Source organism: Cladophialophora yegresii, assembly GCF_000585515.1.
Source record: "Cladophialophora yegresii CBS 114405 chromosome Unknown aczIN-supercont1.2, whole genome shotgun sequence".
Classification (NCBI taxonomy): Eukaryota; Fungi; Ascomycota; class Eurotiomycetes; order Chaetothyriales; family Herpotrichiellaceae; genus Cladophialophora; species Cladophialophora yegresii.
The window spans coordinates 2,584,549-2,608,920 of record NW_006913046.1 but is presented as its reverse complement, the minus strand read 5'-3'; the positions used below and the strand labels follow the sequence as shown (position 1 = coordinate 2,608,920).

Below are 24,372 nucleotides of genomic sequence, written 5' to 3'. Positions count from 1 at the left end.
CGCTCCCGAAGCTGCTAGGCGTCAGAGCAACCAAAGTGTTGGGGAGAGCCGCTTTGCATTCGATCAAAGGACTTCGTAACGCCTGAGGGGACTCATCGCCGCTTTTGCAGGCCAATGGATGCAACCCCTCGACGAGTGTCGGGGTTATTGGTGAGACTGTGTATGTTACAAGCAGACCATGTAAAGCCCAGAAAGGGAAGAATCCACGACCATTAAACTTACCAATGCCTCTGTCGGGTGTTCGTGAAGCTGCACAGAAAGCGTTCAGACCTGGATCACTCCTACAGGCCGAAGCTAGCCCTGGTCAAAGCAAAAGAGCTCCGACCTAGGCTTGACGATTCCAATCTGGTCGCTGCATGCAGTTTGGTTCCAGGATCTCAAGATCGTTGCAGTCAAGCAGGCCGAGCGGTGCAATGCGACAGTGCATACGCTAGCTACAAGATAGCGTCTCAGAGCACCAAAGCCGGGCTTGAGGGTTCTGTTCAGGATAACCAAGTAATATGAAGGAAAACAAAGTACGGAGTACCTAGGTAGACATGCGGCCATGAACAAGACATCGTGATGATCATTAAAGACGCCGAACTCGCAAGGCTGAGGAACGGATGACCGACCTGCAGTCAGCCAATCGGCAGCTCTGTTTGGTGCAGCCTTGTGCCAATGTTGACATCGCTGCGGGGGAATTGGGATCACTCTCGACAACGCCTCAATTGTACGCAGGATCTGCTCAGTCCTTCATCTCCCAACAATGGATCGGAACACCACATCTACGAAGCCATCCCTTCCCCGTCCATCCTCGGTCGCCTCCAGCAACGCAGCATCCACGAACAAGAACCGCCAGTATGCCCATCTACACGCGCAGCTGGCTCAGTTGAACGCGCACCTTGCGGATACGGAAAATCTGTTGAGGATGACAGCCGTGCAGGCTCAAGATATGCGCTTTCTGGGAGGCTACGTGGGCGCACTGTTCATGGGCAGCGCGAAGGTTCTAGGGGAAGAAAGTGTGCAAGGGAGGGGAAATCAAGCCGCGGAAGGCAAAGAGAGCTGAACGCGTCTACCTGGTTCAAGTGGTCCCGGGTGCCGAAAGATTCAAGCTACAGCATATACGGTCCTGTTGCTTGGTCGTCGTGGTTGTGTGCTTTGCGCGAGCCGGACGACCTCGCTATAGGCACTCCTTGTTCTGTTGGTGTGTGTTCACTCAAAGCAGACCGATGGGCTCAAGAGCCACTCCCTCCATGCTGTCATTGACCGGATGGCACAGCCTGGCCACATCTAGCGAACACAACTTTCAGCAGCGCCGACGGTTGAGGCGCAATGCCATATAATTCCGGCAAACAACACGGCTCACCTCAGCGCCTCGAACCAGCTGTCTACTTATAGCCTGATTGCCACTGGTCATGTAGACTACAAGAATCGACGCCTCAGGTCCAAGGGCGCGCCGACCACCGCTCTACGTGCAGATTCAGGATCAGCAGCTCAACACGGTATCGTCACCCAATCTGGCTTACTTCGCACTCATCTCGGTGGCCCAACAAGCTCAGGCGCCCAGATTCTTGATTATCAGATAGGCCACGGAAAATCAATCACCTCACGCAGTACACCTCTCGATTAAGCAGGTCGATGGTATAGCGCCAGGCTGTCATAGACGGACAAGTCGTCCCGGTCAACCTGTACGACCGGAACGAGAGTCGATGATCATTCCGTTACGTTCTCTGCATGAAGTTGTGCCAGCAATGGATGTGGGTCGGACTCCAAGGTCGCCGACAATCTCGCCGCACGTCTCCTGCCAGCCACCCACCGCATGAACTCAGAGTAGCTTTGTGGCAAGACATTGACGGTCGCCGGTGTCAGAAAGGTATAGAAGAATGTACCCGTCGACTTTCTCTCTTGGTCTTGATGCTCAACGGGGCGGACATGCGTTCGTACCATGACCTGAATACGCGTTCCGCCATTGGGGTCTGGCTCGGTATACGATACCCCAGCAGAGACGTAAAGCACAGAACCGACAGGCACGGACTCCTCGAATGTACTTGGGTCGAGGTTCAGGAACCGAGGGCGGGTATGCGAGAATGATGCTGCGCAGGTGAACGCCAGTTCGAAGGTCTGTCTGAGCAGATATCCTCCGAAAATCATAAAATGGTGGCGGTTTCTATTTTGTGGTTGCATGATCTGTGTGGAGTGAATGGTGGTCTTGGACATGGCCAGGACGTCGGCGGGCTGCTGCTTTGGGTTCCGGGAATCCGCGTATGCGAGTGAATCAGTCCACATCTTGTGGATCAAAACTGATTCGTCAGCGTCAGGGGGTTTTGCCATGATGTCTGAGGACTTGATGGCCTTCTTATGCCTGTAATTCTCTTCACCCTTGGCATACAGAGCTTTTTCGGCTGGAGTGCTGACTTGGAGTGGAGCAATGTTGACGGGCCTTTTGGTTTGCGGATCCAGGGCTACCATCGTAAAAGCACAAGTCATGAAGATGTCTTCCGGAGCAACTTGGTGACCGGGTTCTGGAGCCTTCGCGATCTGGAGAGTAACTTCCATGCTGCTCCTCCCGGTTGCAAATGTGACTTGTCCACTGAGCTCGAGGTCGCAAATCTCCTTGATTGGGTTTTTGATCGTGATCCTGTCAACAGCCGCGGTCACAACGCTCACACCTTCACCTGTGTGCTTGTACGCGACTACGCCGGCCAATGCATCCAGATCCATGAGCAAGGTGCCGGTACGAATCTGGCCGGTGTAGTTTGCGTAGGTGTCGAGAAGCCACGGATCTTTCTGCACACATCAATTGTTGGCAAGTGGAAAAATAGAACAGGTACTCGTTGTACTGACAGAAAGCGGCAGAACAAGGCTAACATAGGAGTCCGACATCTTCTTGGGAGTCAAGTCGGGCTTGACGCGTTGCACTTGTGATGACTCGGGGTTCTTTTCCGCCTCTTTCCTTTCCTTGAGAGCTTGAATCCAAGGCGTCCGCACTCGCATTTCCAAGAGTTCCTTGTATACTCCATCTGTACAAGCAAACGTGGTAGCGTGGAACGATTGTGATGCAGGCTGTCTCCCGGCTGCCAGCCGTTGACTTAGCGCTTGAGCGAGCCTTGCTCGTAGCACCCGAGATACTAGATGTCGAACCATCGTCCCAGACTGGAATGAGCGCATCCAGTGACGGACTGTTCACGGTAAGATATCACGACCGTATTGGCATGACACAAACCATTTTGTTAGACAGAAGAAGGGCGGATGGTCACCCGTGCCGGCACAAGTACCTCATCCGTGTTGTCGGGAAATGCTGATGCCCATCGGAGTTCTGGAACACCCGACATGAGGAAAGATGAGATGAGGTTGACCGGGGCGCAGTCGGGTCAATGTAATCCCGGTCCGGAGACCTGACCGTTTATCTACCACCACACGCCTTTACAACCCAGTATTCTTTCGTGACTACACTCGATGCTCGCTGCTTCGAAATGCAGAAGCGTGACATCAACCTGGGAGAAAGGCTGTTTGCTCACCGCAGGTCACATGTTAAGTTGCTCACGAAGGTCGCCACCACGATCTTATGCAAGAATGCTGATCACCCTGCCTTGTTGTCTGATGAAATGCTTGACCCCTGCCGTCTATGGCTTCCGAGAGCAAGAGTGTTCCGTCTGTCCCTGCAATTTCAGTTTTCTGACGATGTAGATCTCACGGCAATCAACCCACAGGGTCTTGAATCAATCGTCACGGATCTCGTTGAGAATGCTGAGGTAAGCCTAGTAGTGGCTTGAGCGTTTCTAATCCTTACGCATCCACTGCAGTTGTGGGCGCAGCTTGGCTATGAAGCGTCTCCGGTAGAATGCCAATTGCCTGGAAGCCGTGGGAGCGAGAGCTTTCTGCAGGTGGACTTCGAACTTCAGGTAGGGCACCGCCTTCTTGTGGACCAACGCTGAGGGGATTTAGAGTCACCGTGACATTGATTCCCAGTCGTGGTTCCCAGCGGGAGCTGTCTCCTGGGATCTGCAGTCTGTGCGTCTACACCTTCACCTCATCGGAAAACGCCGCATAGATACGGACCCCAGAAACTGGACATCAACCAGGATGCAGGATCAAGACCTTTGCCAGCAGCGACGTTTTCGTAACGGCGACGATGTTGGCGAAGCTCAATCTAGCAGCGTGGCGGAGGACGAGTCGGCAGAGTACCAGCTCCCAGCAAACCGCAATGGGCGCTCCACAGCCGCGCAAGATCAGGCAAGTCAACAGGTTCGCTTAAGGCAGCGGAATGCCCAACAGACACTATTGGACAAGGATGTGTTCTCTGCGTTCCTCGACGCGGGCTTGCGCTGCAGCATGTGTCCCAAGCCTATTCGCCTGGCGACAGGTCTCAAGTGCTTGATCGGTCAGGACAGTTATTATCTCTGCGATCTTGCGCCTGCTACGTTTGCATTAAACTACGTTCGAAGGTTGCAGGAGCAAGCCCTGCTGATTCCAGGCATATCCAGACTGTTAGAGACATTTATCAACGCTGCGCCATCGTCAAAACCAGGCTGCGACTCCGGTCGCTTGGGACCTGACGGCAACAGAGGGGAAAGAAAATCGCAACAAGGGCTCCAGACACACCTGTGGGATCTCCTCCGAAATGGGGTACGAAATCAGGACTCTGCTCGCAGGCTGAGTCCCATGAAGTCTTCAGAAGGTGTCAGGCTACCTAATTCCATGTTGGGTCTTCCCCATGCTTTTAGCCCGTCATGGCACATTGGCTCTAGGGATGAAGCTTTCCTACAATCCGACGACTTTGGGTCGTGCAGAGCCACGAGTGAAGATGACCTATTCGGTCTCCGCCTCGACCTTGATTGCCCGGCTATTGTCTCCTGCAATACTGTACCGGTGCTAATGGCGAAAGCTCTCAATGACGGTGAGAGGCGGCCCAGCGATCGCTGCCGCGACGAAAGCGGCGGGCCAATCATGGCTGAAATCTACGGCTGCCCTTTCGAAGGACAGGCAGGCCCAGGTTCCCCACAGCACGAAAGCAGAAAGTACTCGAAAAGCGTGTCACCGATGAGTGATGTGTCAATGCTCCTCCCATGCGAAAGACCTATAAAAGATGGCCGCATAGTTGGGCATCCTCAAGCCATTGGTGGGTCGAGCTGGCTTACTCAGAATGTCATCCGCATGCATCCGCTGAGGCAGCAACAGCACCAACACGACGAATTGGGCCAACAAGCTTCGGCTCGGAAAAGGCACAGCTTATATGAGGGGCCCAACTTGGAGTGGTGGTCAGATACGAGCGATGCAAGCGACCTGCCTCTCGAAGACTCTTATGAGCAATATACAAACTTACACCTTGACAACCCCTGCATATCTTCTTTCTGCGCCAGCGAGACAGAAAGGGTGCACGACCATCTGGAGCTACAATCCGATTCTGAAGACGATCAGTTGATAGTCAGCACATCATCGATGTCAAGACCCCAGTCCCGAGAAAGTTCGAGCTGCTCTTTGGCGGAAGTAATTGGGAACGACCATTTGTTGTGGCATATATGGAAGCGGCGTGCGAGTGTAGCTCCTCGGGGTGAAGAAGATATCTCCGATATGAAGACATTATTCGCGACGGACCCAGACATGAAGCTATTCAGTTCGAGATGGGACTTGGATCCCAGCGATATCAGTTCCGGCAGTAATGAAGACCCGATGCTGCAGGAAACCGTATACAACCGATCTCCTCGAGACAAGGCGAACTCACCGATGACACCCAATTCGGAAAGACGGTCATACTTTGCGATTACACGATCCCCATCATCCTCGGGACATGTTGGGCGATCGACTGCTGATCCGAAACGACGGTCAAGTCTTATCAAACGATTTACCTGGGGTGGCCGACAGAGTTCGCCTCAGGCAGCAGCGCTGGAAGCGCCAAAGCTCGAGCAGAGGACGATAGAGGTCAAGAGGAGGAAGACTTTGGATGATTATGAGATGATGGACAAAGAGGCCAGTAACGATGACTCCAGCGACATGCTCTTCTAGGCTGAGGTGATATGTCTCGTTCTCCTGGCGTCCAAACAACCCAGCCACACATCGACTGGGGAGGTATTTTGAGCGACTTTGTTTTCAACGCTTTTCAAATAGTATGGGAACAATCAAGCGGCTATGGGCAAAATGAGCGGGATCTCAGAATGAAGGTTCCAGACCGAAAAGGTTGGCGTCTTGGGAATGCCGGCGAAGAGACTGCTTGTGATACCATTAATGGCAACCTGGCCAAAGTTCCTCAAGTCTGTACATAGTATACCCTAGTCACGAGAACACTGCAAGGGAGAAGATCTACGCCCTGCCCTGAGTTTCGCTTGAGTCGACCGGCAATCTGGAAACCAAATGTTCATCTGAAGCAACATCCACGAGTACTCGGTAATGCTCCACGAACCCCGGGACTCGTGCGAGTGGAGGGCTTCAGAGGCACCATGACAGCCCGGGCAAGGCCTCCGGGGGCGCCTAGGCTGCGGCTGGTTAGGAACCCCACTAAAATTTTACAAACGACATCATCGGCTGTGAATCCCTTTTGCACGGTTCATGCCATGCCGCCCGACGCACCCAGCAGTTCGATCCAGGCACGATTTGCACACGAGCTGCAGCATCACTCCGCAGGATACTACGTTACCTCACCTGGATTCCTCCACGGCCAGCATCACCTAATGACCTCTAAGCACCGCTAAATGGTCTGTGACCCCTCCTTGAAAGCCTGGGATTTTTTGCACGCGGTGGCAGCTGCCCCTCATTTTCGTTTCTGCTGTCATTCATGCCAAAACCAGTTTCGAGAAAGCTGGCTGCTATTCCGTCGGGTCAGAGTCAGGCACAAGAAGCCCAGCATTTGACCTTGTGGCAACATAGTCTTAGTTGGATACCTGGAACTCAGCAATACAAAGCCCAAAGAAAACTGAAGTCCCGCTTGAGCATCCCCGTCTTCTACTCTATCTCAGGTGTGGTCCTCGTCCTCGTGCTGCTCACTCAGTTCTTCGGCCTGCAAGATCTCCAGCGGCGTTCACCCACGCCTGCTCCTTCTCGCGAGCCGACACGGGATCCTCTCGACCCCTTTGGCGACAGTGTCTACCGACAAGAGGCATACTTTGATCTCCTTGAGCCAGGCACTCAGTGCAGGCCGAAGTCTCCATTTTCCTCAGACCTTCCTGTTACACACGCCTTGACCAATATGGCGCTGGAAGCCGAGGCCAAGCGCATGGTTGCGCAGTTCGAATACTCCGCAGAAGAGGTGAACAAAGGCGTGAGAGAGTTCGTCCGGGAGATGGAGGAGGGATTGGCGAAGCAGGGGACATCCATAAGTCAGATCCCAACATATGTCACCTCCGTTCCTAACGGCACCGAGAAGGTAGGAACAAAAACAATACTGCGAACGAGCTAATACTGGTAGGGTGTCTATCTGGCCGTTGACCTAGGCGGCACCAACTTCAGAGTATGCTCCGTCACGCTGCACGGGAATCAGTCGTTCTCGTTGCAGCAGTCGAAAGTCCCTGTCCCTCGTGCTCTGATGGAAGCCAAAACCTCCCACGAACTCTTCTCGTTTCTGGCCAAACAAATCGAGGCCTTTCTCAAGACACACCACCTGGACCATTTCGAGAAACACAAGGCACAGCCGGGTGAGGTGGATTACTTCGACCTGGGCTTTACTTTCAGCTTTCCTGTCAACCAAGTCGGCATCAACAAGGGCAAACTGATGCGCTGGACAAAGGGCTTCAACATTGACGAAGCTTTGGGACAGGACGTTTGCGAGCTGCTACAAAAAGAGATAGATTCTCTTGGCCTTCCTGTGCGAGTTGCAGCTCTGGTCAATGACACAGTCGGCACCCTCATGGCAAGATCATACACTTCTCCCGGCAAGACCAGTACGCTGATTGGTGCCATCTTCGGCACTGGAACCAATGGTGCATATGTTGAGAAGTTGGACAGGGTGAAAAAAATGAAGGAGATCGACGATGCCACCGGAGGTGCAGCAAACTACGACGCAACGACTGGGCTCATGGTCATCAACACGGAATGGGGCAGTTTCGACAACCCTCTCAAAGTCCTTCCCAATACTCAGTATGACATTGATCTCGACAAGGAGTCGGTGAACCCGGGCATCCAGATGTTCGAGAAGCGCGTGTCCGGCATGTTCCTGGGCGAGATCCTGCGGCGAGCTCTGCTGAGTCTATATCAGCATCCAGATGCCGGAGTGGCGTTGTTCAAAGACGAATCGTCGCATACCAACGATATTAGGAGTACCACAACGGTTGCCGACGACAGTCCTCTATTTAAGCAGTGGGGGATTGACACGTCGTTTCTGTCTATTGTCGAAGAAGACCAGTCGGACCATCTGCGCATCACCAAGCAGGTGCTGGAGAAAGAGCTGAAAGTTGAGGCTGCTTCCACCGAGGATTGTGTGGCGGTGAAGATGTTGGTGCACGCGATCGGTAAGCGCGCAGCAAGACTGGCTGCAGTTGCACTTGGTGGCGTGGTGCTGTCGACCAACAAACTACAAGAAGATGAGACTGTGGACATCGGCGTGGATGGCAGTCTGGTCGAATACTATCCTGGCTTCGAGGAGTACATACGAGAAGCATTCAGGGAGATTGAGGGCATCGGGGAGGAGGAGAAGCGGATAAGGATTGGACTGGCGAAGGATGGTAGTGGTCTGGGAGCTGCTCTCATCGCCCTGGTCGCCCACAACGCAGAGCAGCCACTGTAGTGAGTGGCATAGCATGCAGCCAGTGGCGCACGAGTGTCTGTACATCCGATTTTTGCATCCTTCAGGGGGTACCTTCGACAAGCAAACAGAATATTAGCATCTTCGTAATGATTGCAGAGCCTCGCATGCTTATTAATTGTGAACAGTTTTCTTTTCCAGGCATTTGGTGCTCATTTTCTGTTGCGGGTTTTTCTGAATGCGATGATGACTGGATCTGGATTTCAAATGTCCCTACGGAGTACCTCATCGAACTTTGTCTCCAGTTTCACTACACACGGCCCAACACCCACTACGAGTCCACTGCACAAGAATCGAGGCTGCGAGTTCGGCTTTGTCGCTCTAAGCAGGTCATAAAAATAACCAGCGGTGACAAGATTTTGGATTTCAAAACAAGCCGGCATGAGTGGCGACTTACAGAGCTGGGCACTGCCGCGGCTTCAGCTTCTACTACCCGTAGATGATGGGTCGCTCAAAGAAGTGATTGCCTATTCTTCGACGTTGTCGAAAGACGCTGCCGCTGAACATCTGAAGAACCTACTGGGCGACTCTCCGCAAGCTCTGGAATTCATTTCATCGTTCAACGCACGACGTGACAATGTTAAGCCTTCCGCATCAACCGCCGAGGAAACTGGAGTGCCCAAGCCGCAGAAGAAGGTCGCTAAGAAAGCGAAGGCGCCCCTTCATGCTCCTGGCCCAGCGCGCCGTCCAGAGGGCTACGGTGACATCGCAGGCGGTTACACTAAGCACTACAACACCGACGATGACTTCGGCTTCTCTAGCAGTCGACCCGCTTCGCGAGATCAGAATCTTGCGCCTATGTCCTCGACGCCGGAGGCGCTCCAAGGCCCCCAGACCAGCACAGGCGGACTGCCCTCTCGCTCTTCCGCCACCTCTCGAGATGCCTCACCCGCAACGAAATCGCAAAAGCTCCCACCATCGGCGGCAGGGAACCTAATCTCTGATTTCGGCTTTGCGAATGTGAAGTCGAAACAAGCCAAGAGGCCCGCGCATGGCGGTCACTCGCAGCCGCAGTCTGGCACTTCCACGCCGCATAGGAATAGCGCTACGACGACCACGTCAAATGTGGCAGATTTGACAGCGGCTATTGCAGCCCTCGAACTCTCTACGAACCCTACACTATCCAAAGACAGGAGAAAATGTCCCTGCAATGCTTCGATACACCCACTCTTTGCCACTGCACCGAATTGTCTCAACTGCGGCAAGATCATCTGCGCGCTTGAGGGACTGCAGCCATGCTCATTCTGTGATTCACCGATCTTGACCAAAGAGCAGGTCAACAGTATGATCAAGGCGCTCAAGGAAGAACGTGGCATTGAGAAGATGGCTGTTCACAATGCAGGCCAATCTCAATCTGGACGCGGTACGCCAATTTTCGGTGGCGCAACGCCGGACAGCGCCTCGGGAGACGAAGCATCGTCTGCGGCAGCACGGGCAAGAGCACATCGAGACAAACTATTAGCATTTCAGCGCGAAAATGCTCAACGGACTCGTGTGCACGATGAAGCGGCCGACTACGATACTACGCTCACTCCCGGAACGACGCAGTGGATGAGCCCTGTCCAGCGTGCTGCGGCGCTGAAGAAGCAGCAGAAATATCTCCGCGAGCTGGAGGAGGCACATCGACCAGAATGGGAGAAGAAGCGGACGGTGATGAGCATGAGCATCAAGAACGGGAAGCTGGTGAAGACTTATGGGCAGGAGAAGGCGCCTCCTCTTGTGGCAGAGCAAGACGATCCGGACGAAGACGATAGTATGGAAGATCAGCATTTGGGTTTGCACACGGATGGGAGGCAGGGCGCATTCAGCAACAATCCCCTACTGGCAACTGGAAAGCTCATCCGACCAGTGTGGAAGGCGGCTGAAGGGGTTGACACGGAAAAGGGAAAAGGCCGGGCGGAGGAAAGAAAGAGCGTCTGGCGGAGGGTGCAGGATGATAACGAGGACAATGAGCAGTGGATCCTAGATGGCGGACTGCGTGGCTATGGGACGGAGACGAGGCTGATGGAGGACGGGTCGCAACAAGAGTGCGGTTGAGGATCAGCCGGTTTGACAGAGGATATAAGGGATATCAGAGACCACACGTCAGCCATCAGACATCAGACATCAGATGGGTGGCGACAGACCTCAACCTAGCGTGCTTAGGTAGCCTTGTCAGCCTCGTGCTCATGCTGCAGGAACGGCGGAGCCTTGCCTGTTCCTGGCCCCGGTTCCTGGACGCTAGCCGCTTTCGTCACTGGGTGCCCAAACCCAAACTTCTTCCCACGCGGCGGGCGGCGCCAAACCATCGATGAGAGACGACTGACTAGAGCACACCGACGCTGAAGCGACGACGGACACGCGACGCCCTTTTTGTTACTCATCACATTCTTCCTCACGCTATACCACTGCAACAGGTTCGGTGGCCCGCTGATTGTCCTCCCTCTACGGTGGACAGTTCGCGTCCGTTTGTCCTACGTCTCCTCTCACTCGCCCTCCCCCTCGCCCCATGACGATGCCAACCGATCCCAGGACCCGGCGATAATCCACAATACGAGATCAACCGCGTCCGAACGATACGAAGCAATAATCAAGTCTGTGTGGAAGTCCATAATCTCATGACTGCATGGTGCACCAGCACAGTTTCATCTTCTCCCTTCTCCACCAGTGTCCCACCGATGATGCTGTGGAGGCGCTGGTCGCAATTCTACCGCCTGCACCTCCTACCCGATGCTAGCCATTGATACTTCTTCCGCCCTTGGGTTCAGCAATACCAATCTGTCCCAAACCATGGAGCCAGATCTCAATCTCATCATGAGCCCTCCCTCGCGCACCATGCTGCGTCCCGAAGACGCCTCCCGGCCAGGCCGACCATTTCGAAACGAAGAAGGTGATCGAGCTCGGGCAACCAGCGAGGACACTAGGTTGAATGTAGAAAGAGGAGGTGTCGCCTTAAACTTGGATGACTCTCTTCCTCGGGCCGATGGAAAGCCAATTGCCCAGATCACTACGAGTCACGAGCCACTTCTGTTGTCGCTGGAGGACACAACCGAGCTATTCAGGAGGAAAGTCGCCGATGCCAGACAAGACACAGAACATGCCCTCGCTGGGAATGAGGCGGTCAGTGAGGCTGTCAAGCCCAAGCTCACCTTGGATCTGGGCCACTCCAACATCGCCAGATTACCAGAAAGCGTGGTCGATCTAATCAAGGCCGAGGTGGAAAGGCTTTCTTTGTCGCACAACCAGATCTGGCACATACCTCTGCGATTCTCCGAATGCTCGCACCTGAGATACCTCAATATACGATCCAACGTCTTTAGGGAGATTCCGCGCGGAGTATACAAGCTCAATCAGTTGGAGATTCTGGACATTAGTCGGAACAAGGTCCGCAAAATACCCGGCGACATTAAGAATCTCAAGTCCTTGAGGGTCTTCTCGATAGTACACAACCGGGTGGAGGATTTGCCGACCGAGCTGTGCGAAATGACCAAACTCCAGATATTGAAGATCGCCGAAAATCCTTTGCGCTTCAAGTTGAAGAAGATTGTGGAAGCGAAGGAATCCGAAGTATCATTCTCGGAAATGACAGACCACGAGAGGGAGACAGCCATCACGCGCGAGATCAAACGTTATCTCCGAGAAGCGCACCCGGTCATCACACCCATTGATGTCGAGGCGTCTTTGCAGGTCGATGAGAGCCCGATGGAGATGACACCAAGACCTCTCAAACGATCTCTGAGCAGCAGATTTCCCGTCATACCGAGCACTAACAGTGTAGAGCCTGCATCCGAAGGGAACAAGTCATCGCCTATCCAGGGGATTGCCAATCCACCGCCTGTACCCACTCGATCGCACTTTCGCATGGCGTCTGGTGCACAAAACATGGCGCTTCGACGGCCGGGCATAGGACCTTTGATCAGTCAGAATAACGAGAGAAACCGAAGCAACAGCGAGAGCGTCTTGCAGGCATCTGCCGCCGCTCGACAGAAAAGGATGGGCATGCTCCGAAAGGAGAAACCTGATTTGGACAGTATTGATGAACTCAAGGTCAACCGGAACAGTCACCTCCGCGGCTTCAGTCACGGCTCCGTTCTGAAAAAGAACGGTGCATTGTCTTCACCGGGTGGGACTGGCTCGTCGAGTCCCAGCAGTCCCCGCGATCCTAGAAGACATAGGCTCGCCTTTGTGAAACGGCTGTCGAGTCTGCCTGAGCACAAGGTCGAGGCTGAATGGAACAACCCCGTCATCGAAGGTGCCAAAGGCATCCTGTATGCCCTGTACCAGATCCACCCACAAATCTCCGGTCTTATTGCCGCCATCCGAGGGAAGGATGTACGGAGAAGCACGCTGGAGTTCACCTTTTTCAATGCTTCGACCCATGTCGACCGACTCAACGAAGCTCTGGAACAAGCTGACATAGTGGACACTGCAGATCCAGATGCAGTTGCAAAGTCTGAGGACACGGTTCGCAGAGACTGTACGACTTGTATCATGGCCTATGCCCACGTAACCGCACAGCTGCAAGATAACGTCAAGAAAATTGTTGCCGGGACTGATGCTCGCTACGTCCGGACACTCATGCTTTTACTCTACGGGAGCATGATTGAAGTCAGAAACGCGATTGAGACCTTCGGGGCAGATGTCAGAGTCACACAAGGTTTCGGTCACAGAAGACAGATGTCAAGTGGGAACGCGCATCCCATCCAGACAATCCCCGAAGAGTATTCTACTCCTTCGCAGCCGGTGAGATCTTCTGTGATTCTGTCTCGAGACAGACATTTGGCTTCGAGACAAGCTGGGAGATTGCGGAGTGACACGGCCATTCAACATCCAGTGGTTGACAACCACCCGGCTTACCAGCCGCATCTTGTGCAACCTGCCCTTCCGACGCCGATTCACTTGACTGGGACTACTCTGCACGGAGGAGCTCTCACCGGCACGTCTTCGACCTTTTCCAACAGTGGCACCCTGAACTCGGCCTCGAGTTCTGGATTGAGATCACGATCGAATTCGCGGACCGCAGGCATGATCAACGGACTGGATTCGTCTTCGGTGGCGAGCACTCCTCGGTCGGCCGAAGTATTCAGTCTATCGCCTGCAAATTCCTATATCCCCCGGGTCAACCCGTCTACAGGTCTGACTGACCCGCAAGAAGAAGCTATTTTCGAACAGATTTTTCTCGCTCTGACGAGGGCGTATGATGCCGCTTTACATACTATCCCAATCGCCAAAGCACAGTTCCTGCGGTGTCTCGAGGCAGCCGAGGAGAATCGGCAGCCCAAGGCGGTGCACGATCTCTGGTCGACGCTTGTCTATCGCTGCAAATTGTGCATCGACGTCAGCGAAGCCCTACAGATTAGACTGGTCAACATGCGTCTCAAGGATCCCAGTTCTTGTGCGGTTGCTACGGGCAGTGGCCGGAATGATCCTTCGCTCTGGCTGTTGTGCAAGAACTTCCTCATGAGCTTCATCGAACTTTTGACGGAGATGCGAATCGCCAAGTCATTGCGACTCCTGTCCCAGGAGCTGATCACCATGCTCAGGCCCGTGCAGAAAGCCAGTCGCGAGGCAGGGCGCATGATAGAGACAAGCCCCTGGAGGTATTTGACAGACAGTGCGGCTGCCGCAATGCCGCCACCCAGTGTCTTCGGCGCATCGAACTCGAATCAACCACCAAGCGGGGTGGTGAACGGCAATGGATATAATGGCGTCAACGGAACCAACATCGGTAACATCCCGGTCTACCCGCACAATTCGGCAGCCTCCACGATCTCGAACTACCCCCTACAGAGCCCCTTTCCGCCACCGCTTGTCCCTGTGCCACCAGTGCCCGGGCCGGCTAATGGGAACGCCCTTAACACCGCGACAAAAATGTTCAACGGCATGGTTATCTCCTCTGCGTCGTCCACAACGGTTACCAATGGTGCAGCTGTGAATGGGGTCAGCCCCGTCTCCGTTCCCCTCCCAGCAACACCACTTTCCGCGGCACTTGGCCCGGCTGCTCAGGCTACCCTACCTACCACCAACGCAGCGGGAGGAAGTTCATCAGCCCAGCCTACGCCAACTACTGCATCCTTCTTTTCCTCCGCACTGCCCACACCCACGACAGCGACAATGATCCCAAGTACGCCAGCCTCGGCGTACGGAGATAGTTTCTTCAAAGGAGACGTCTTCCAACGCGCGGATAGTCTGCTGAGCATGCAAAGTCAAGTGGGGCTGGGTGGGTTCATGAGAAGGGGTTAAGTAACGTATGTCAAGACCGGTTATGAGAGCCATCCAAAACCTCAAGCAGGACTTTAGGGGAAACGGTCGACTACGTACCTGCTATATCACGACTCGCCTGCGTTTTGGGTATCGGGTCGAGGCGGGAGTGGAATGGACACTGGGCGAAGAAGACATGAAAGGAACGGAGGGGAATTCTTATTGTAGACCACGGGCAACGCTGGATGACGTGACCTTGGCCTGCTCTCTTACGCCAGCTAGACATGATGTATTATAATATCCTATGTCCTATATTTCTCTATGCTATACGATACCGTGAATGAAGTGTAGTACCGTCGATGATACCGTTAGATTTGCCCTCGCCACGACGCCTGGACTTGGACCTGGACCAGACTCCAGTGGGAGGGCCAATGCGGGACCCTGACGGTGAATGTGACGACTGATTTCACCCGGGAAGAGGAATTTATACTTACTCGACACTGAAGGACAAACATATATATATATATATATATACGAAGCAAGAAACGAGGATTCTAAAAGCGAGAAGCGCAAATCTGAAGGTAGTGGGTGAGTTGTATCCGGCGTCCCACGCGCACCCATATCGACGGCGCCCAACCGGCAGACGGACTGAGTCCTGTAACTGACTCTAACTAGCCGATGTAGCTGAGAAGGCTTGTTGGGGACCAGGTAGATACTGTACACAGGTAGGCACACACATAGAATGATTGAATAGGTTGGTGAATGTACGCAGCCCAGTACAGTACGTATACGCTTGTTCTAGATCATTATGCCGATTACCTTGCTTGACCTTCAGTATCACGTCCACCTTGCTGTAAGTATCAGGTATAGATATAGGTAACGCATGGTACTGCTGTGCTGTGCTGTGCTGTATTGTCTTATGCCTGCGTAGGCAATCTACAGTACTCTGCTCCATTGCACTTCACTCCACTGCACTTCACTCCACCGCACTTCACTCCATCATACTCCGGTTCGAACGTGTGAGTCGTGCCCAGGGACCAGGCTGCGTAAGAATGATGGCCTCGCTGATTCTCCTCTGGGTGACTGGTATGCTGTAGCCCTTCCGAATGGGGGGCTCTTCACATCTTCCCGGTTCCGTTTCCGTCTCCGTTACTATGTGGAGGAGCGATTTGGAGATCCTTGGCATATTCGCGTTGGCAGAAGACGCCATCGTCGCTGCGTAGTGAGAGTTCACAGGCCGGCCGGGCCAAGAGCCGCATTACTATGTGTGTGCGAACCCAGCAGAGTGCGGGCCTTCATGTCCGTAACATAACGTGGGAGGATCGAGGACCGTAGTCCGTGTGTGATGGTTGAGCCAGCCGAAGATTAAGATGCGCAGTAAATTCTCCCAACATCTTCATGCATCGATCCCTTTTACCCCTGGAGGTGGCCGTGTAAAGGCCAGCCCTAGTGCATGTCGCACGCACGGATGGCATCTTAGTGTGTGCTGCTGTTGAAATGGGGAAGGCTGTTACGACCGACGGTGCCGGTCCGTGATGACGCGAATCGCAGGGCATACGACGCATTGACACACACAAACCCACAGACAGACGAAGACTCTCAAGAATGCTCCCTTCGTATGCACGATGCGTTCTTTCGTGGGGTGAGCTGATGAGGCGTCGAGGTCTCACTCGTCAGATCCGTCGCAGGGAATAGGAGGTTGGGGGTTTCAGAAAGGTTCAGGTCTCATTGGCAGTGCCTAGGCCGAGGACCGTGTCCCTCCAATCTGGTGATCGACGCGGCGATGTAGGTTCCCATGTGCGCTGATTCTCATGCAATCGAGGCTCAGACGGCATGTCGGACACCACAAGGACATCAGTGGTATTCCACAGATCTCAGCTGGATAGGCAGGGTCTGCGGCTTGTCTGGAGCCATCTGTCGGAGTGTCAAGGACGGTCTCTGAACAGAAGCCATCTTGAAATAGATGATTGCGCAATGTGGACAATTGCTGCCCGTCAACGCTGTTGTGCCTTCTGTGGATCGAGCAGAAAGACTCAGGCCGAGGCCTGCTGGTTGCGGCATGACTGCCTCTCAAGGGCCTCACGGTGTTGGCGAAGGACTTTTGTCATCTCGAAATGCCAGCACACGATCGAGCTCTTGCTCGCACTTCGAGAATTCACTAAGCGGTTCCAGGTCCGGCGAAGAAAATGTCAGGGTAGGTTCAGCGCTTGTCCTTAGAAAGGGTGAATCCGTCGGTATCTGCTGAGACCGCACAAAGCTGATTAAGGCCTCGTACTCCTTCTGTACGGTCTTGTACTTCTCGTTCAGATGGTTGTAGCTGGCCTGGAGGGCGAAGAATCTCTTCTCGAGCTGAGCAACATAGCGTTTTTGGCGGTCCCGGTGTGCGCGTTGAGCAGCACGGTTTTGAGCGCGCCGACGCTGGAGGGAATGTTAACTGATGGGATGAGTGGGCAGCATGCTGTTTGCTTACTTCTCCTGAGATGTCCATCATCATGTCCGGCAACGGCGATCCGTGGTCAGAGGCGGCCTTGACTCGTCCTCTTTTTGCGAGCGGTGGCCGAGTCACGGTTGGGTGAATACTATCATGGCAGGCGGCAAGACTTGTTGTAATGCTCTTCTCGTGATGTGACCCGACCTATGGAGCAAGCATTGGCCTCGGGAGTCTCTGGTAGAGGAACACAGGGAAATTACCACAGCCATCATAAATGACTCCATTTTGTCCGGGTCGGAAAGCTCAAGATCTTCATATCTGAGCAGATTCGGAGTGTCGCTCCGCGTATCGTGGATGTGGCTCAAGCCGGTGCTCACATCACCTCTTATGTGGCTGTGGCCTATCCCACATGGGAGCAAGGACCAAGAGTCGTATGCCTCGATGTGAAGTCGATTTTGACAGTCCATCGTGCCGGTTGCAGATCGCAGCTAAGGATCTGAAGATGAACCGAATGCTTCAGGATATATCTTTGCTCGCGAGCCGTCGGGGTCCATGTTGACAAAGGGTGGATATTTACCATAATCGGACTCATGCATGGGTCGCCATACAATCCCTCAATGGCCGGGACAACGTTTACTGTCAATTATCACATGGAGCGAGACCAAGCAGAAAGGCTTGCTCTCTTTTGGGCAACGCCGCTCATCGCCGAGCTGTCCAATCATGCCTGGACGTGGGTGTTGGTACACGAGGTGCATATAGCACGCAGTGAGGAATTCCATAGAACCTTTCTTTGGGGGAGGGCGAATCCGGAGTAGAATCCGACCCGTAGAAGTCAAGCCATCCGTTGCGCGTAGCTGTAGTCCCATCTTCGCTTCGCCCCTGCAGTATTAGCCCGACCCAGGATGACGAGCTGCAGGGTCGACGGTAAGGGATTATGCTGCGGTGGTCCTTGCATCGCTTAGTCACCCGAGTAGTCACTTTGGTAAGGTCCGGGCACGAGGCCGCGCTGCGAAGTGCTTGATCTTGAGGTCTGGGGATTTCCCGAACCAACGAGGCTTCAAATGAAATGAAAACTTCGCTCGGTACAGCCCAGTCATGGCCCAAAAGAGAAGGTATATGTTACCGGTTATGGTAGTGGGCGCTCACAGTCACTTTTGCTCGCATCGTACATTAGAGGGGTATATGATCGTGCGGAAGGAGTTACCGTCCTGATAATTGCCGGTCTGTGGTGGATGCCAATTGCTTCAGCGAGCACCATGAGACGGCCCAATAGCACCTCGTAGTGCTATGCCTGAGATCGGCGTACGACTTGGCCTGGACTGCTGATGTGGTCGCGAACGTAACAAGCAGGTCCACGGAGATTCCTCGCACCTCCGATACGGTAGCAGCTGGCAGACAGGTGTATGCGCCGCGTCATCAGGGAAAGGGTTGAGTCGAAGCACGGGAGTGGTGCAACACAGGCTCGTTTGAGCGGTAAACACAATTAGCATCGATAAGTGAGTGCGCAGAACTTGGAAGACCGCAACCGAGACCGATGTGCTCTGGTCAGTGATGTGAGAACTTGACACAGCCCTCGGCGGAAGCAGGCAGCTGTAGGCGTTACGGAGACAAAGAGGTCCTTCCCTCGATCTCATGCATTCCTATCTCCTGGGTGATCCGATCGTTAGCCGAACCGCCTTGTCATCGACCGGAGAGGGCAGTGGACCCAGCGCAAATGGGTGAGAGTGCTGTACTCAGAGCGGGATGAATGCTCAAGGTACCAGCCAGTGACCCCGTTCAGCCATCTGCCCCTGGAAGCGGTGGAGGAAAGCACTAGGCAGCGAAGCATAACAATTCCACCCGGTTGTGCTCGACGCAGTGCTTGATCATCATGTAGTCAAGATAGCTTCAGGCACGCGCCATGGTATTGCACGCCGATTCTGGCAGGGACCGGACCGTAAGCACAGCCAGGCGAGGAGCGTCCGATGAACCCTTGAGAAGGATTGAAGGGTTCAGAAGCCTGGTGTGGCGCGCGCACACGCCTTTGTGAAGATCCGTCTCCACGTCGACGACTGACCCAAGCTGAAACAGGCACATAGACCACAAACCTGGCATCGGATGGCGGCAGTCCAGGACATGCCAAAGCCACGTGGAACAAGGCGTGCCATGCTGTGCCAGAACCTGTCGCTCTGCCATCGAAGTCGGTCGCCGCACCGCAGAGCCTCGATGCACGTGGTCGTCCGTGGCACAGCAGAAGCAGCGACCCACCATCGCATCCTATGTGGTAGTGTTCGTCTGTGGTTCCGGATACGTGAAACACCAGCAACTGACACGCCGACACCATCGTGCTGCCGAGCTGGCTCCTGGCGTGATACGGGTCGTGTGACAGCAGTTGCGGCTAGTGGTCGGTTTGCACACTGCCAATTCAGAAGTACGCCTGAACTACGTCGTACCAGTTGAGTACTTCAGACGCTGCAGTTCTGTAAGGATCTAGGCCGGCGGCAGAGGGATATCGTCTTTGAGTCATCTCGCTTCTGCGCTTCCAAGTCGGACGTAAGAAACGGGCCAGGTCAACTCCATGTATGCGGTCGCTCAAGGTAGCGAGGCAGGAGACACTGCTTGATGTACAGAGTGGTTGTCACTTCACTATGGGTCCTTCCACCGCTCTGTGCTTGCCTCTTGTGGTTACCTGCTTGCCGTCACTCCTGCCCTGGTTGCCATTCTGCAACGTCTTGTTGTCTGCCGTCCTCCCACCAGTCCGGCTCCTGACATGAGAAGCAGAAATCTAGCATAGGTGATTATTCATTTGCGGTCCCATCGTGTTCGTGCCTGAAAAGTGTATCTTCCCAATGTATGCAATACAAAAATTCCTCTCCAAACCAAGCACAAGGGAAAGACACGACAAGCCACGACATGACCTTCAGTCCCTTTCCGTGCCGCAGCTATTGCGCCACACAAGTGGCGCAACGTGTCATGTGCAAAAAAGAGGCCCTTTCTCCTGCAATGCTGTATGTACTGGAAAGAGCAAAAGTCGAATGTTTCAACATCTCCGCGCAACCGTGTGCCAGCCTCCAAAGAGTCGTGTCAGGTACTTTTTGCTGAAGTGACGGACAGCCGCTGCCCATCTCGTCGTAAGAATTCCCAACCAATCATTAAAATATATGTGGAATAGGGTGAGAACCCGATCGTATATGCGATGCTGTGCAGAAAGGTCGAGTTCCCGTCATGTTAGTCGCCAGAGTGCTGCTAATCGACGGACCCGTGCCGCTGAGTCAACACGTTTGCTCGAAGTCGCTACCGCATGCTCAGCATTTGTCGAGGCGCGAAGCTGCTTGTACTGCTATGGGCCGATGGTTCCGAATCGATGTTGGCACTGCCACTGTCACCACTCCCGGCGCTAGCACTGGCACTCCCAGTCAGACTCTTGACCGGCGGTTTTGGTGGTGGGAAGGGTTTGCTCACCCCAGCCTGTTCCATCTGATGCGTGGGCATCATGTTAGCTTGACTAGGAGGGTATCTCGGGACCGGCGCTGGCATCCCTCCTGGCGGTGATGGTCTGCCATTCGGGCGGGGGCCCGACTGCATGTAGGGATCGTTCGGTGGTGATGGCCGGTTTGGTACTCGTCCCATCGGCCCGAACGGATTACCAGGCGAGCGACTTGTCCGTCTACTAGGCGGACCAGGGTATGGCCCTCCATTGATAACCCCCAGTTCCTGCAGACGGCTAGCCGTCAGGGAATTGGCACGCGATTCATCTGCCATCTCTTTGCGGTCTACCGAACCATACCGGTTTGACGAAAATCCCATCATTGGATTGTTCAGAATGTTCTCCCCTAGCATCGGCATATCAGACATGAGCTGAGCGCTGGTTCGATGTCTGCTGAGGTTTGGCCGTCCAAAGGAGCCTGGCCGCATGCCACCCCCGTTCCCAAAGGTATCTTTTCGGAGCTGGTTCTGGCTCGTCGCCCGCTTGGTCCGCCTTGATGTGACGCTCATCATGTCGATGTTGTCGGGGTCAATCGGTGGCATAGGAGGTCCCCGGGATTGCATCGGATCAAAGTAATCGTCGTCATCATCGTCATCATCGAAGTCTTGGTGACGACTCGGTTGGGGTCTTCTACCACCACCGCTGCCACCGCGACTTCTCATTGCCATTTCTTGCTGCCTCAGATGGAGCTCCTTCTCCCGTAGCATGAGTTCTCGTTCTCGCAGCGCAGCCGCAGGAGGCATTCCATTTTCTTGTAGACCCGCAGCCACATCACCGTCTGGCAGTTCATCGTAAAGTACTACATGACTGAATTCATCCAGGTTGGTTTCGTCATACGACGGTCGGCGCTGCATCTGGCTAGGTCCTCGAGGCGGATAGCTGTTCGGCGGTCCACGGAAGCCATTGACGGGAGGCGGTCCGCGTCTGCCGGGCGGGCCCATCGGGTGGCCCATGGGCGGTCCACGCATGGGCCTGGGAGCTCCATTCGGGAGCCCGTTTGGCTGTCGAGGGGGAGGAGGATTCGCAAGGGACATGGTTCGTGGGGGTGGTTGCATGGTGGACGGGGATTGTGGCATGCCTGCCGGAGCTGATGAGGCGAGGGGACGGTCTTTGTTGATGGCATTGACGTGTCGTAGCAGGGCATACAGAGTCGCGAGCCGGGGCGCTTTGAGGCCTACCGCGTTCGCCAGTTCTATCGGCGAGCCCAGGTAGGTCTCGACTTCCATTGGACGCCTTGCGGTAAAATCCTGGTACATTGTGCTGGGGTCTTGACTCGAGGACCTGAGCATAGACTGAATTGTAGTGTCTTTAAAATCGCTCGGGAATGTGCAGTCCTGTCCGCCGGCGATTTCAATCAACTCGGCAATAACGTCTGATATGAGCTCTTGGACGCCGGGTAACCGAATCAAGTCTGTCAGGACAGGGGTCTCGAAGAGGACGCTTGCAGGATGGAAGGCGATGGGCCTAGATCAAGGTTAGCTTCTCTGATAATGCAGAGTGGTGTGGCGGTTGTGCGAACCCAATCATTCTCTCAAATTGTTGTTGTTTAATATTCGAAGACACTTTGCAGTCGACCTGAGCCGTCGTCAGAGTCATGGCTAGGGCTTCTGACATGTCCCTTTGAATCGACTCGGGTATCGCAGAATTTTTGCTTGCAGGGCCGACCCAGATTTCTGTGGACCCGATGTGCTCAAACTCGCTCGACCCAAGCTGCGTCAGGTCGGCACCGGAGACAAGAGAAAGGACGACATTCGTTGGAAATCGATCCTCGAGCTGTTTCTCTACGCCCAATGTGTTTGTGGTATTGACCAGAATACATGTATGCTGAGGAGTGACGACGGATTGAATTATGTCGGCGAGATTGTAGACGTCGGGAAGGGCTTTAACACAGAGGAGGACGTAGTCGAAAGCAGCTTGCTGGCTGGCGGCGTCTTCGGGGCTCTGGACAACTGTCAAGGAGTCAGCTAACTTCTCGGGGAAGGACTTTGAGCAACGTACCGAATCTGGGCTTAAATCGCTCGTTTCCGTAGAGTTGAGACCTGGACAAGTCAGTGGTGCGCTGCAGTTTCCGGGAAGACTGGTCACTCACTTGAACGATACACCATATTGCGCGACGGTTTGGTAATTGGCTTTCCAGACCAGGGTCACGTCGCAGGCGTTGGTGGCCTGCAGTCGCCATGACAGAAAGGCAGAAACTGCATTTCCACCCACTATGCAGCAATGTCTTAGCTCCCGATTCATCTCCAGTGGACTCTGCGGCAAAAAGGGAAGGGAACAAAGGATGGGGAGAGCAAAAATTCAGTCGGGGTCCACGGTACCTGCTGAAAGCAGGGAACGGAAGGGTCAGCAGATGTCATGCTCACCTGAGAGGATCCGTAGTCGGGGCGGAGAAGGTGCCATTGCGTCTCAGGGCACTGGGAAGACTTGTTCGAAAGTATTAGGCCTAGGCGGCCTGAGAAGGCACGTCCCGGTTGTGTGAGACGGTCGCGACTGAAGCTGGTGGAATTATGTGATGCCTTTCCAAACAGAATGATCGTATTTTCAATACAAACACCAACTTTTCGAACCGGTATGTCGTGATACAGATGAGCGAGTGATAAGAGAAGCGGTTGGCGATTAGATCGACGGCGACATCGAGTCGCAACGAGGGACGTTGAAGTGAAGTCGATGCGGTAGGAGATTTAGTTGAGGGCGATCGTGAGTGCTGCTCAACACCAGCAAAGCTGTAGGCGTCGGTTCTGGGCTGAGGAGAGGGGATAATCAGCGTCGCTACTGGGGCGATGCCATCAGATTTGCATGCTGTGATGCTCGAGCTGAAATAAAAGAACGTCGTTGAAGAAGGCCAAGAGTTAGTGGTACAGCAGAGTGGTGGAAGTTTTGGTGAGGAAGCGAGTGACGGTGTCGATGGTTGCGGTGCAGCAGAAGCAGGATGGCTGTGATTGAAAGGGAGACTCGGACTTGCGTGCAGGGGATCCGGTTAGTGGGCGATGGACAGCGTAGAGTGCGTTAGGTGAGGTGCAATTCGAAACGGCACCAACGATAGGCCAGGAACCCGCTGAAAACTGATCCAAAGACGCTGCTTAGGTGGTCCCGTCCCCCGGTTGAACCACTTGTGAGACGCCATTCAGGCACAGCGCTGCTTAACTCGTCGTGCGGGCTCGCCCACCTCGCCTTGTCTATCCCTCCGGCGGATCATTGGAGCCTCCCACGCAGATTTCACATAATGAAGCCGGTTGCACGGAGTACCGCTCAACCACTATTGCCACCACTGCCAATCAAAGCTTTGAAGTTCTTGCTGTTGGCAAGCTATAGATAGGCTAAGCAACAACTCAGCTCAGAACCCAACGGCCTATGTCCCAGTTGGTGCAAAGCTCCCATTACCACCGCCGCATCTTCCCGTGATTACGCTTGACCAAGCATGAACATTACAATGGAGTCAGGCCTGCATAAGTCTAGGAAGGTCTTTACTGCGTTGCCTGAACTCGAGATGGCGTGGGACTCGCCCTAAGCCAGCCCTCAGGGATGTCTTATCCGCACGCTGTTGACTGCTTCCACTCACAATGGTCCTTCTCGAACAGAAGGATC

At 54.2% G+C, this 24,372-nt stretch overlaps 8 protein-coding genes across 8 annotated transcripts; 5 read left to right on the top strand and 3 right to left on the bottom strand.

Annotated features, from left to right (window-relative positions):
• Positions 1-745: 745 nt before the first annotated feature.
• On the top strand, positions 746-1,045 carry A1O7_02869 (uncharacterized protein; the record flags this gene model as incomplete). The annotated part of the gene is made up of 1 exon (XM_007756898.1): positions 746-1,045. The coding sequence occupies one exon, from the start codon at positions 746-748 to the stop codon at positions 1,043-1,045; it is 300 nt and encodes a 99-aa protein (XP_007755088.1).
• A 647-nt stretch (positions 1,046-1,692) lies between these two features.
• On the bottom strand, positions 1,693-3,123 carry A1O7_02868 (uncharacterized protein; the record flags this gene model as incomplete). The annotated part of the gene is made up of 2 exons (XM_007756897.1): positions 1,693-2,766; positions 2,824-3,123. 2 exons carry the CDS (start codon positions 3,121-3,123, stop codon positions 1,693-1,695), a joined length of 1,374 nt encoding a protein of 457 aa, XP_007755087.1.
• A 939-nt stretch (positions 3,124-4,062) lies between these two features.
• Positions 4,063-5,982, top strand: A1O7_02867 (uncharacterized protein; the record flags this gene model as incomplete). Its single annotated transcript, XM_007756896.1, has 1 exon — positions 4,063-5,982. One exon carries the CDS (start codon positions 4,063-4,065, stop codon positions 5,980-5,982), a length of 1,920 nt encoding a protein of 639 aa, XP_007755086.1.
• Positions 5,983-7,159: 1,177 nt separating this feature from the next.
• A1O7_02866 (hexokinase) lies at positions 7,160-8,692 on the top strand (the record flags this gene model as incomplete). Its single annotated transcript, XM_007756895.1, has 2 exons — positions 7,160-7,336; positions 7,379-8,692. The coding sequence occupies 2 exons, from the start codon at positions 7,160-7,162 to the stop codon at positions 8,690-8,692; spliced, it is 1,491 nt and encodes a 496-aa protein (XP_007755085.1).
• A 399-nt stretch (positions 8,693-9,091) lies between these two features.
• A1O7_02865 (uncharacterized protein) lies at positions 9,092-10,747 on the top strand (the record flags this gene model as incomplete). The annotated part of the gene is made up of 1 exon (XM_007756894.1): positions 9,092-10,747. One exon carries the CDS (start codon positions 9,092-9,094, stop codon positions 10,745-10,747), a length of 1,656 nt encoding a protein of 551 aa, XP_007755084.1.
• Positions 10,748-11,524: 777 nt separating this feature from the next.
• On the top strand, positions 11,525-14,932 carry A1O7_02864 (uncharacterized protein; the record flags this gene model as incomplete). Its single annotated transcript, XM_007756893.1, has 1 exon — positions 11,525-14,932. One exon carries the CDS (start codon positions 11,525-11,527, stop codon positions 14,930-14,932), a length of 3,408 nt encoding a protein of 1,135 aa, XP_007755083.1.
• Positions 14,933-16,969: 2,037 nt separating this feature from the next.
• A1O7_02863 (uncharacterized protein) lies at positions 16,970-17,788 on the bottom strand (the record flags this gene model as incomplete). The annotated part of the gene is made up of 3 exons (XM_007756892.1): positions 16,970-17,308; positions 17,361-17,525; positions 17,582-17,788. 3 exons carry the CDS (start codon positions 17,786-17,788, stop codon positions 16,970-16,972), a joined length of 711 nt encoding a protein of 236 aa, XP_007755082.1.
• Positions 17,789-20,594: 2,806 nt separating this feature from the next.
• On the bottom strand, positions 20,595-23,187 carry A1O7_02862 (alcohol dehydrogenase; the record flags this gene model as incomplete). The annotated part of the gene is made up of 5 exons (XM_007756891.1): positions 20,595-22,251; positions 22,307-22,736; positions 22,786-22,826; positions 22,877-22,997; positions 23,151-23,187. 5 exons carry the CDS (start codon positions 23,185-23,187, stop codon positions 20,595-20,597), a joined length of 2,286 nt encoding a protein of 761 aa, XP_007755081.1.
• Positions 23,188-24,372: the final 1,185 nt, after the last annotated feature.